General features: G+C 41.6%; 3 protein-coding genes across 7 annotated transcripts in view; 2 read left to right on the forward strand and 1 right to left on the reverse strand.

Moving 5' to 3' along the window:
- Positions 1-267: 267 nt before the first annotated feature.
- Positions 268-5,154, forward strand: LOC105569339 (protein phosphatase 1 regulatory subunit 11). Of its 2 annotated transcripts, none has more exons than XM_012025714.1 (5): positions 268-439; positions 3,100-3,208; positions 3,289-3,444; positions 3,526-3,652; positions 3,740-5,154. In XM_012025714.1, the coding sequence occupies exons 1-4, from the start codon at positions 353-355 to the stop codon at positions 3,549-3,551; spliced, it is 378 nt and encodes a 125-aa protein (XP_011881104.1). In that variant the 5' UTR covers positions 268-352; the 3' UTR covers positions 3,552-3,652; positions 3,740-5,154. The 2 variants fall into 2 exon arrangements, with proteins under 2 accessions (XP_011881104.1, XP_011881105.1); XM_012025715.1 differs by lacking the exon at positions 268-439 and adding an exon at positions 2,494-2,629.
- Positions 826-2,958, forward strand: LOC105569340 (succinate--hydroxymethylglutarate CoA-transferase). The gene is made up of 3 exons (XM_012025717.1): positions 826-858; positions 931-2,251; positions 2,334-2,958. The coding sequence occupies exons 2-3, from the start codon at positions 1,196-1,198 to the stop codon at positions 2,562-2,564; spliced, it is 1,287 nt and encodes a 428-aa protein (XP_011881107.1). The 5' UTR covers positions 826-858; positions 931-1,195; the 3' UTR covers positions 2,565-2,958.
- Positions 4,218-9,434, reverse strand: part of LOC105569337 (F-box/WD repeat-containing protein 5) — a 9,824-nt gene continuing 4,607 nt past the window's right edge. The window contains exons 1-10 of one of the 4 annotated variants that reach the window (XM_012025711.1): positions 9,117-9,169; positions 8,655-9,044; positions 7,699-7,856; positions 7,333-7,510; positions 6,976-7,168; positions 6,625-6,852; positions 6,222-6,397; positions 5,828-6,155; positions 5,543-5,755; positions 4,218-5,441 (exon numbers count right to left, since the gene is read on the reverse strand). In XM_012025711.1, coding sequence (XP_011881101.1) covers positions 5,174-5,441; positions 5,543-5,755; positions 5,828-6,155; positions 6,222-6,397; positions 6,625-6,852; positions 6,976-7,168; positions 7,333-7,510; positions 7,699-7,856; positions 8,655-8,934 — 2,022 coding nt within the window. In that variant the 5' untranslated portion in view covers positions 8,935-9,044; positions 9,117-9,169 and the 3' untranslated portion in view covers positions 4,218-5,173. Of the gene's footprint in view, positions 5,442-5,542; positions 5,756-5,827; positions 6,156-6,221; positions 6,398-6,624; positions 6,853-6,975; positions 7,169-7,332; positions 7,511-7,698; positions 7,857-8,381; positions 8,577-8,654; positions 9,187-9,434 lie in introns of those variants that run through there. The other 3 variants (XM_012025713.1, XM_012025712.1, XM_012025710.1) reach the window with 3 other exon arrangements.

Genomic DNA, 9,434 nt, shown 5'->3' on the forward strand with positions numbered 1-9,434 from the left:
AAAGTCACCACTTTGTGCGCGTCCGTACTACGCCTAGTTGTTCAGGATTGTGCTGTGAAATTCAAAATTACATTAACATAAATTACCTGCATGATATTTACATCGACTTGTCTCATGTAGACAATGTAAATTTTATAAATTAGATGTCAGAATGCATAGGTCACTTTCAATTTTTTTAAATAGGATATCGCGACGACAAAAGGAAAGGAGAAGGAAAAGTATTGATGTCGCCAATTTGGCAGCACTGCGGAAACGTAACGGGGGGGGGGGGCAGGGAACATTAATTCATAGGTTAACGTTTGATGCGGCGATATCGTGCGTGTCTCTCGCGCCCGGAGATATCGCGCGACACATGGAGAGAACGATGTCGGAGCAGGCGGCTTCGCAGACGCAAACGGAAACAATCTCCGAGCCGGACGTCACCGATTCCGGATCGCAGGTACGCAATGCTCGTCGCGGGGGCCCGCGGCGACGGGACAGCTCGAGGTGTTCCTCGCCTCGACGCGATAAGAGCTTATCGCGGGTGTCGAAAGGCGCGCGACGTGCGTGGCTGCTTTGAATATCATTTAATCCGCACGGCTCGACGTGCGATTGCCGTAATTTTTTTTTTTATCTCGGGCGTTACGCGGAAACCGCCGCGTCACATCGGTTACCGCGGGCGAGGTTACGCGCCGCGGTGGTTATCTCCGGATATTCTCGAGGCCTTTTAGAAGTCTCTCTCGTTCTCGCGAACTGTCGCTCATTCATTTCTCGGCGAGCAGTGTCCAATGCAACACCCAAGCCCCGTCAAGCCTTCGTCTCGCGAACTACGTTTCAAAGAGAAAAGCCCAAGCGCCGACGCCCACTCGTCACAACTGGGTACGTCTGAACTGCGCTTCTATCTTCGTCACCCTGTTTTTATGTCTTCTAATTGATTCTAATTAATTTCAGATTTCTTCCGTCGAAAGTCGCACGGTTGCCCTCGGTATCGGGCGTCGCAGTCCTGTCGGTTATTATTTAACCAAGTTCTTTCTCAATAAGCGAAGGAGTTGGAGTTTCTGAATTCTTTGTGACTCGCAGCGAATAACCTAGTCTTGGACACAGCACATTGTTAGTCGAGCATAACGGCCTCTGAATAAGAATCAGAAAGGCAGTATTTTTATCTAATTTACGTTTCAAAGTAATACGTCGCGCAACAGCCGCCAATCTCGACGCGATGCGCGAAGTGCTCGCGGCTCGCGTGCGAGCCCGCGCGGCCGGCGAGAGGTTTCTCTCGAGCGCACGCGAGTTCTGCACGGCCGCCGTGGACAGTCGCTCGCCGTTGAACGGCATACGGGTGTTGGATCTCACGCGGATCGTCGCCGGGCCTTACTGCACAATGATCCTGGGTGACCTCGGCGCGGAGGTCCTCAAGATCGAGCGACCCGACGGCGGGGACGAGTCGCGCAAGTGGGGCCCGCCGTTCTTCCGCGGGACGCGAGAGTCCACCTACTTCATGAGCGTCAACAGGAACAAGAAGAGCGTCTGCGTCGACCTGAAGAGGGGCAGAGATGTGATTTACGAGCTGGCGCGGACGTGCGACGTCCTGGTGGAGAATTACGTGCCGGGAAAGCTGGCCGCCATGGGCTTGGGCTACGAGGACGTGGCCAGGGTGGCGCCGCGGCTCGTATACTGCTCGTTGACCGGCTACGGGTTCCACGGGCCGTACGCGAGTAGACCCGGTTACGACGTGATCGCCGCTTCCCTGGGCGGCCTCCTGCACATCACCGGGCCCAAGGACGGGCCACCGTGCAAGGTCGGCGTAGCGATGACCGACCTGGCGACAGGGCTGTACGCTCACGGAGCGATTATGGCGGCTCTGCTGCAGAGGTCGAGGACCAACAGGGGCCAGTGGATACAGTGCGACCTCCTGTCGACTCAAATTGCAAGTCTGATAAACATCGCCTCGAATTACTTGAATGGAAATAAGGAGGCGTCGAGGTGGGGATCCGAGCACGAGAGCATAGTTCCCTACGAGGCCTTCCCCACGAAGGATGGATACATGACGATCGGGGCAGGAAGCGACGCGCAATTTATCGAGCTGGTCAAAAGATTGCAAATGCCGGAACTCGCTACCGACGGCAAGTTTGAGAATAATATAGCCAGAGTGAAAAACAGGACGGAGCTGCTCCGAATTCTTAGAGGTGCGCTCAAAGAGAGGACAAATCAGCAGTGGTCCGCGATACTCGAGGGCGCCTCGTTTCCTTACGGCGCAGTAAATACGATAAGCGAGGTGAAATAAACAGCCTGAACCGATATCGATTATTTACAACGTGAAAATCACATTTTCTTCAACCGCGGCCTGTAATTTTCAGGTGTTCGACGATCCCCACGTGAAACACACAAAGTTGGTTCGAGAAGTGGATCATCCAATTGCGGGCAAAGTGAAACTTGTCGGGCCACCTGTAACATACAGCTACGCTACCAATGTAGTGCGATCACCGCCACCGACGTTGGGACAACATACATTACAAGTTTTGAAAGATATACTAAACTATTCCGATGATAAAATAGAAAGTTTAATAGCTCAAAAAATCGTACGATAATTTATGAGCACGAGTCCCTTTCTATGTTTATACAGCAGACAGATGAAAAATCCTGTTTAAATAAGGTCTGCTTTATATATAGTTATTATATATATTATATATTGTATAGTTTACTCCTGTACATCAGTTTTATATACTTTTACATTGAATTGAAATAACGAATATTTCATAATATTCTATATTAATCGAATTTCAGAGTAAAATACAGTTTTTTGGGGGTACTTTTGATAATAATGGCGATGAATGTACATAAGATTGTTATATCAAGATGTATTTTATTGTATTATGTGCATATATGTATATTTTAAGATTTGTATCTTATTATATATGTATTTTAAGACTTAAACATATATTACTTATAAAGCGTGCACAATGAATAAAAACTTGTAAAGTTTATTTGTATCCTTTTATTTTTACATTAACTCAATTTTACTATGTTGTAACAAATATCTTTTCTACAATCATCACTTATAAAATGTGACTAATGATTAACTTTGTTACGTCATTAAAATGTTCAATTTCTTTTCACCTACAGGATGTGCCTACGGTACGATTACGTCTACGAAAGCCAAAGTCAAATAAGAAGGTCCAATGGACTCAGGGAACTGTAGACAATGAAAATTTAAATAAAAAGAAATCAAAATGTAGGTACTTTTTATTTCTGTGCAATATTTTAAGCTTATCTGACGAGAAGAGTATTAACTGCACGATGTCTTGCTTACAGGTTGCTGTATTTATGAGAAACCAAAAACTTTCGGTGAGAGTAGTTCTGAAGACAGCGACGACGAGTGCGAGCATTGTCATGGGCATAAGGATGCTCACAAGAAGGTCTTACCTAAAGCTGGTGATCCTACGCGAGAAGGAATGTCGTCACATCCTGGTAAACTTTTCCTAGTAAATTACATATGCATTTCTATCAACATATTCTTCTCATATCCTGTCTCATATCTTTTTCTTACAGAACCGATCGCAACAGGTTCAACATAAGTGTTTTTATGCTTATTGACAACTTTTCCCTAAATGGAAAATAAATTCCTTTATGCTACTTCTCGAGTCAATGTCACACAGAGAAAGATGATAGACTGTAGGTAAGTAATTTTATGTATACGTACGTAACGTCGAGAAAATATATTAAAGCGTAACATAGATGATATCATGCTGCTTTATCATTTTAGGTACACAAATTTTAAGTATGATTTTGCACTAGTACATATATTTATATTACAGTGCTTTAACAGTGTCGCACAGAAGATTATCAAGTGTCGTTCAAATTTTGAATTGTTATACAGGTCGTAATGCCCTGTGAACAGTAAATTGTCCATTCTTTGGAAAGTAACTTAATCATTCCTTATATATTTATCTCTGATTTAATGTTATTTGCTCTATATTTACCATCTGTTATTTACTATTTAATATCTAGTATAAGGAGATCCAGATTTTATGTGCTCAAGTGTACGTATATATTGTTATTTTGTGTCTTGTATTAACAATCTAATTACGATAGTAGGTTAGATTATAGCTTCGTTTCTCCACCCCACGACGTTATCAATTGCAATAGTATTGGTTCGTGTATCTCATCGTTCTTAGACTAATTGTAAATTTAGAATCATTTTCTGATACGTGGGATAATTAAGGATATATCAAAATTTTACCTTCGTTTGAGAGATTTATTACATTGATAATCTTATGATACAATTACTCCACAATACAAGCTCAAAAAAGTGAAATAATGTATTACAAATTACGACATGTGCTGTCGTACAAGTATAACTAAATTAATTACGTCTCATTACATACATCAAAAACAAAAAAAAAGATACAAAATAGTGCACATTTACATTTATATGTCTTGTTTCCTGTATCTAATGTAAGCGTAGGTAGATGAAATTTGTAAATATTTAAAATATACATAAAAGCGAAACAGAATAAACAAGAGAATCCGATACAGATTATACACGAAAATAGTTATAACCAGAGAGAAACTTAAAGTTTATTGCATACTTTCATCAGGTTTTAATTTTTTATTTCATTGAAAGGTAAATTTTAAAACTAGTTCCATATAAATCTTATGGATAACTTAAACTGAAATATATTCGCTATATTAAAAAATATCTTGAGAAATGATCAATATGTATACAATATGGGATAGGACAAATTTTGATCATTAAGTAGGTCATTGATCTAATGTTAACTTGTGAGTTGTGAAAATTGAAAAATAGTTTGATAGTAATTTTCGAGTGAATGATGTTTTAAATCTTTTGTTAGACATTTTCAAATTTTTCATCGTAACAGATGTCAACAATATATTCTTATGATATTCATTTTTTTAACAACATTTTTAGTAATTTTTCCTTTTTTTTTCTTCCAAAATAGAAGCACTCATTTGAAATTCTATATTATATGTATTATATTACCAAGAAATGAAAGTCTGTACATGCATTTGCATAATTCCAGATAATCAAAAAATATATTCTCGCCATATTTGTGCTTTTACGCAATAATAGTATTAATAATTCTGGACGATTTTGTATAGTATAACGTAAGTGCAAAATATATCTCTAAGATCTTGTAAAAATAAATGTCTAAATCGGAAATTTAATAGTTTTTAGTCAGTCAATGTTAGTACCACTTTTCTGATACTTGTGTCTCTTTCGCACTTCCATCCCCCTACGACAGGACTTTTCGTCTAAACCTAAAGCCTTCACCATAGCTCGACTCCGCCATATTTTAACTGTATAGTCGTCACTGGTAGTAACTAGCATTTCAGGATCGCGTGGATTAAAAGCTACCGAATTGACTACATCGCTATGGGGAAACTTTGCTAGGCAGATTCCATAATGTCTATCCCATAAGTAACCATGTTTATCTTCCGCACCGCTGCAAACAAAGATATTTTCATAGCAAATGTTTCATATTTTGAAACTGTACGATCTTACGTCAATTTAAATTAACAAATTACATCCAAGCGTGTTAATTACCTTGCTACGTATTCGTTACATACATCCAGAAATATAAAGAAACACTCATTATTAGGCGTGTATGCTTTGTGTGCTCTTAACATCGTGCCAACTTGCTTCAGCGTTACCAAGTCGATTACATGGATATCGATTTCTTGAGCTATCGGCGGTGGTTGTAAAGGATTGGTAATCACGTAACCCTTCGGCCACGGCCTTGTGTTTACATAAAGATATCTGGAGACATGCACAATGAGTTACATACAGCTGGAGCATTACTTATTCCACTCAACTACGTCGACAACCGACCTATGATCTGGAGACAGTCCCATTCCAATAATATGACCATGGAGATCAATTAGATGATCTATTTTATCGAATTTGTCCGCCACGGCTTCATAATTTAACCAATCTTCCACCGACGGTGTATCCTGCCTCTCTCGCTCCCTCTTTTGTTGCGCTATTCTCTCACGCAACGATGGTCCCGGATCCAATCTTCGTGGGAAAGTGACTAATTTGATTCTCTTAAAGCCAACTTTATGCGGGGTATATGTTTTTGAGCCAGTCGTAAAAATAAGAAGTTTCTCAGGATTATTAGCTAACTCGTCTGTATCACATTCTTCGGTTATTGAAGATTCTGTAAACATTTTTTCGGTCGATCGGTTACAGTTTCCTGTTGTCATTACGCGCGTGATCTTCCTACCTCCAGACTCGCTTTCTTCCTCCCACTGCAGATTCTCACTTTCGCTATCGCTTTCGTGCACGTTTCTCTGCATCTCAACCTGCCTATATTCCTGATTGTACTGTATAGGGCTAGCGTATTCAAAGCCATCACCAAGTTTTCTCCAATTCGAGAATGCACCTTCCAATTTACTATATCTATTACATGTGAATGTAATCAACTACTAATAAGGATACATGAAAGTTATGCATATGTACACTAGGAATCACTGATGCCTTCTCATATGAATTTAAACATATGCGGAACACACATACATTTCCCATGTATGTATATGCAAAATGTATAAATGTGTTGATATGTGCGCAAATTTATGTGGGAAGACATCGGCGATCTCTATTGTACAATGAAACAAAGAAATTCGCACTGTATTCTCGATGACGTAATGTAGTATACCGGTTCCTCCTGATCCTGCGAGCTGTTAGACTCGTCCGAAGGCGACAGCAAGTCCTTGTGACTCGGCGGATTTCCTTTTTCTTCCTTCGTATTCGAGGAAGACGGTTGGCTCTGTTGTTCGTTGGATTCAGCTGGAGCAGGCGCTAGACAATTTGCGACCATAATCGCCCTAATCGAGGAAGCATTTCCATTGTAGAACCTGAAAATTATTACAAGCACGTGAAACAGATATTATAACTTATTTAGGAAAGTTTGCCCACGTCTTTAATAGGAAGTTAAATTGGTCGATTGAAAAGATATACCGAGTTGACATTTTTTTTACCTAAAAAGCTGCGACATAATGGGTACATGCTCGCTAGCTGATTCCTGGTTTGCCTTGTTGAGCCAAACTACGCTAGTACTGACCAAGTGTGCCAGCCAATGCAGATTTCCACTCAAAAGGTAACGTTCGCTGTACCATGTACCAAATATGTCGTATGGCTTATTCACTACTCTGCACTGAAGGTCAAAGCCAGCTGCAAATAAACAGAAAACACATGAGCCATTATTTGAACAAGATAATCGATTTTTTTTATCACAACCTGTATCGTCAGATAATCTTGTTGACTCTTCAGTATCTACATCGTACAATTATCTTATTGATACACACGCGAGACCTTAATTTCTTGTTTGCACTTACGTGCTACTCTGAATACTGCTATTTCTCCCGAGGTACTGTGCGGCGTACCAAAATGAACACCCGACACAAGAAGCAACGTATCTGTACAATTAAACTGGGAAAATTGCGTGTACTTCCAACTAAACGCCTTCATGTCGTGCATATATTTTATGGTAACAGGATACTGACTTTGCCATACCTGAAACAAAGGCGCGTAAAGTGATAAATGTAATCGCAATTTGAAGGAATAAAGGAAGAGCCAAGACAAGACGATTTTAATTCTTAAATTTGAAGACTCCCGCCTGGTGAGAGGAAGGTCCAGGTTCAAACCTTGACGTCGGAGCCTTATGAATTTTAATGATAAATGTAAAATGGCACGAGGCTTACAAGAATATACCCATCCTTTGAACAGGTCGCAAACATTTTGCCATTGTGAGAGAAGCTCACGTGTAAGACCTGATGCGAGTGCTCTTTAAGAACTTCAGTTTCTATCAATGGGGTGTGATATGCCAAGCGTTTGAATTCTCCCAACCAGGACGTTTTTCCTACAAAAAACAAATAACGAATATTAGATACATGTACACATGTGCGTATAAATTAATTAACGTGAGATTTCTCTATGCCATTCTCTACGCACATAACAAGTTTCTCTAGAATATCCTCGAGAGGTATAAAAAATAGAATGTACTTTACAGAGCCGGGACTAGATCTTTCGGCGCCCGAGGCCAAAGAAAAAAAAATGCGCCCCTTATTAGCGGCGAAAGATATTTCTTTTATATGCGGCATAGAAAATATAAAACAAGTAATTTTAATTAGTCATATTTAATGTATTAATTTTATCAGAACATCTGATGATGTATACAGGTGTGCATTATAAAAATTTGTATTGCCATTTTTTCCGCCCCTAGAAATCTTTTACACGAGGCAAGTGCCTCGTTCGCCGCACCCCAAGTCCCGGCTCTGATATACTATTATGCATAAGATTGTTTTGCAAGAGTATACGAAAGAAAAGTAGCATTATAAAAAAAGTGACAATAAAGACTGCTACTAATCCCAAATTGGGAATTTACCGTCGCAAAACCTATTTAAATCGCTGCTACTTGGCGCGCATCTTTCTGTTTAAATACTGTCCACTATTGCTGCTCTCTCTCTCTCTCTTTCATTTGTCGTCCTCGAATGCCGTACGCAGAATCGTTATTCGATTCAGACGAAGCTTCGCTCGAATCGAATCTTCTCGGAAAGCGTACGGCACGAATTTGTATCGCCTACGTGCAACATCCGGCGGAGAGTGTTATTTTCGATCGCGTGAAAGCGCCGTGAATACGCTCGCGTCGCGGACATACCTGGCACGATGCCGACATCCGGATCTATCTTGTAGGTCCGATAAAAGAGATACTTCCAGAGGAACTCGTCGCGCGACACCCTGTACCACGAACGGCAGACCTCGCTCGCGGTGGTGAGCTCCTTCGGCGACAGGTACTGGAAGATGCCCAGGAGGATCGAGTCCGACATGACGCACCAGCTGAGGCCGTCGTCGCTGTACTCGCTACCGCCGTCCAACTCGCTGGTGTCCGCGTCGGACGCCTGGTCGGCGGCCTGCGCGGCATCCTCGACGTCGTCCATCGTCGACGCGCGGCGGTTTATTTACCGGAACAGCTGATACCTGTCAACTACCGCGACGCTGCCGTCGCGCCAAGGATACGCCAACTCCAGTGAGCTCGCTCTACAACATACTGGAGCGAGGCCATCAACTACAGTCTGCTCGTCTTAACTACACTCACTGCACCGTGTTTCAGAGATTTTACGTTAAAGTGTAGAAAGTGCTACTAATTAGGAAGACGAGGGAAACACAGGCCCGTTGTATACTACACGAGGAAGACACAGTTTGGTAGCAAATCTGTCTCACTTTATCATTGGCCGCGTTCAGCAGACACAACTGTTGAGTGAGCGCTCAGTATGATTGGTTAATACTTTTAGATCCAGCCAATCATATTAAGGATCTAAAAGTGTTAACCAATCATACTGAGCGCTCACTCAACAGTTGTGTCTGCTGAACGCGGCCATTGTACTACCTTTCTAAAAACATAGTTCCTGAAGATGTTAGGTTGTGTGTTGCATGGAGG

The sequence above is a fragment of the Vollenhovia emeryi genome, unplaced genomic scaffold (genome assembly GCF_000949405.1).
Source record: "Vollenhovia emeryi isolate VEMERY1.0 unplaced genomic scaffold, V.emery_V1.0 DF939124.1, whole genome shotgun sequence".
NCBI lineage: Eukaryota > Metazoa > Arthropoda > Insecta > Hymenoptera > Formicidae > Vollenhovia > Vollenhovia emeryi.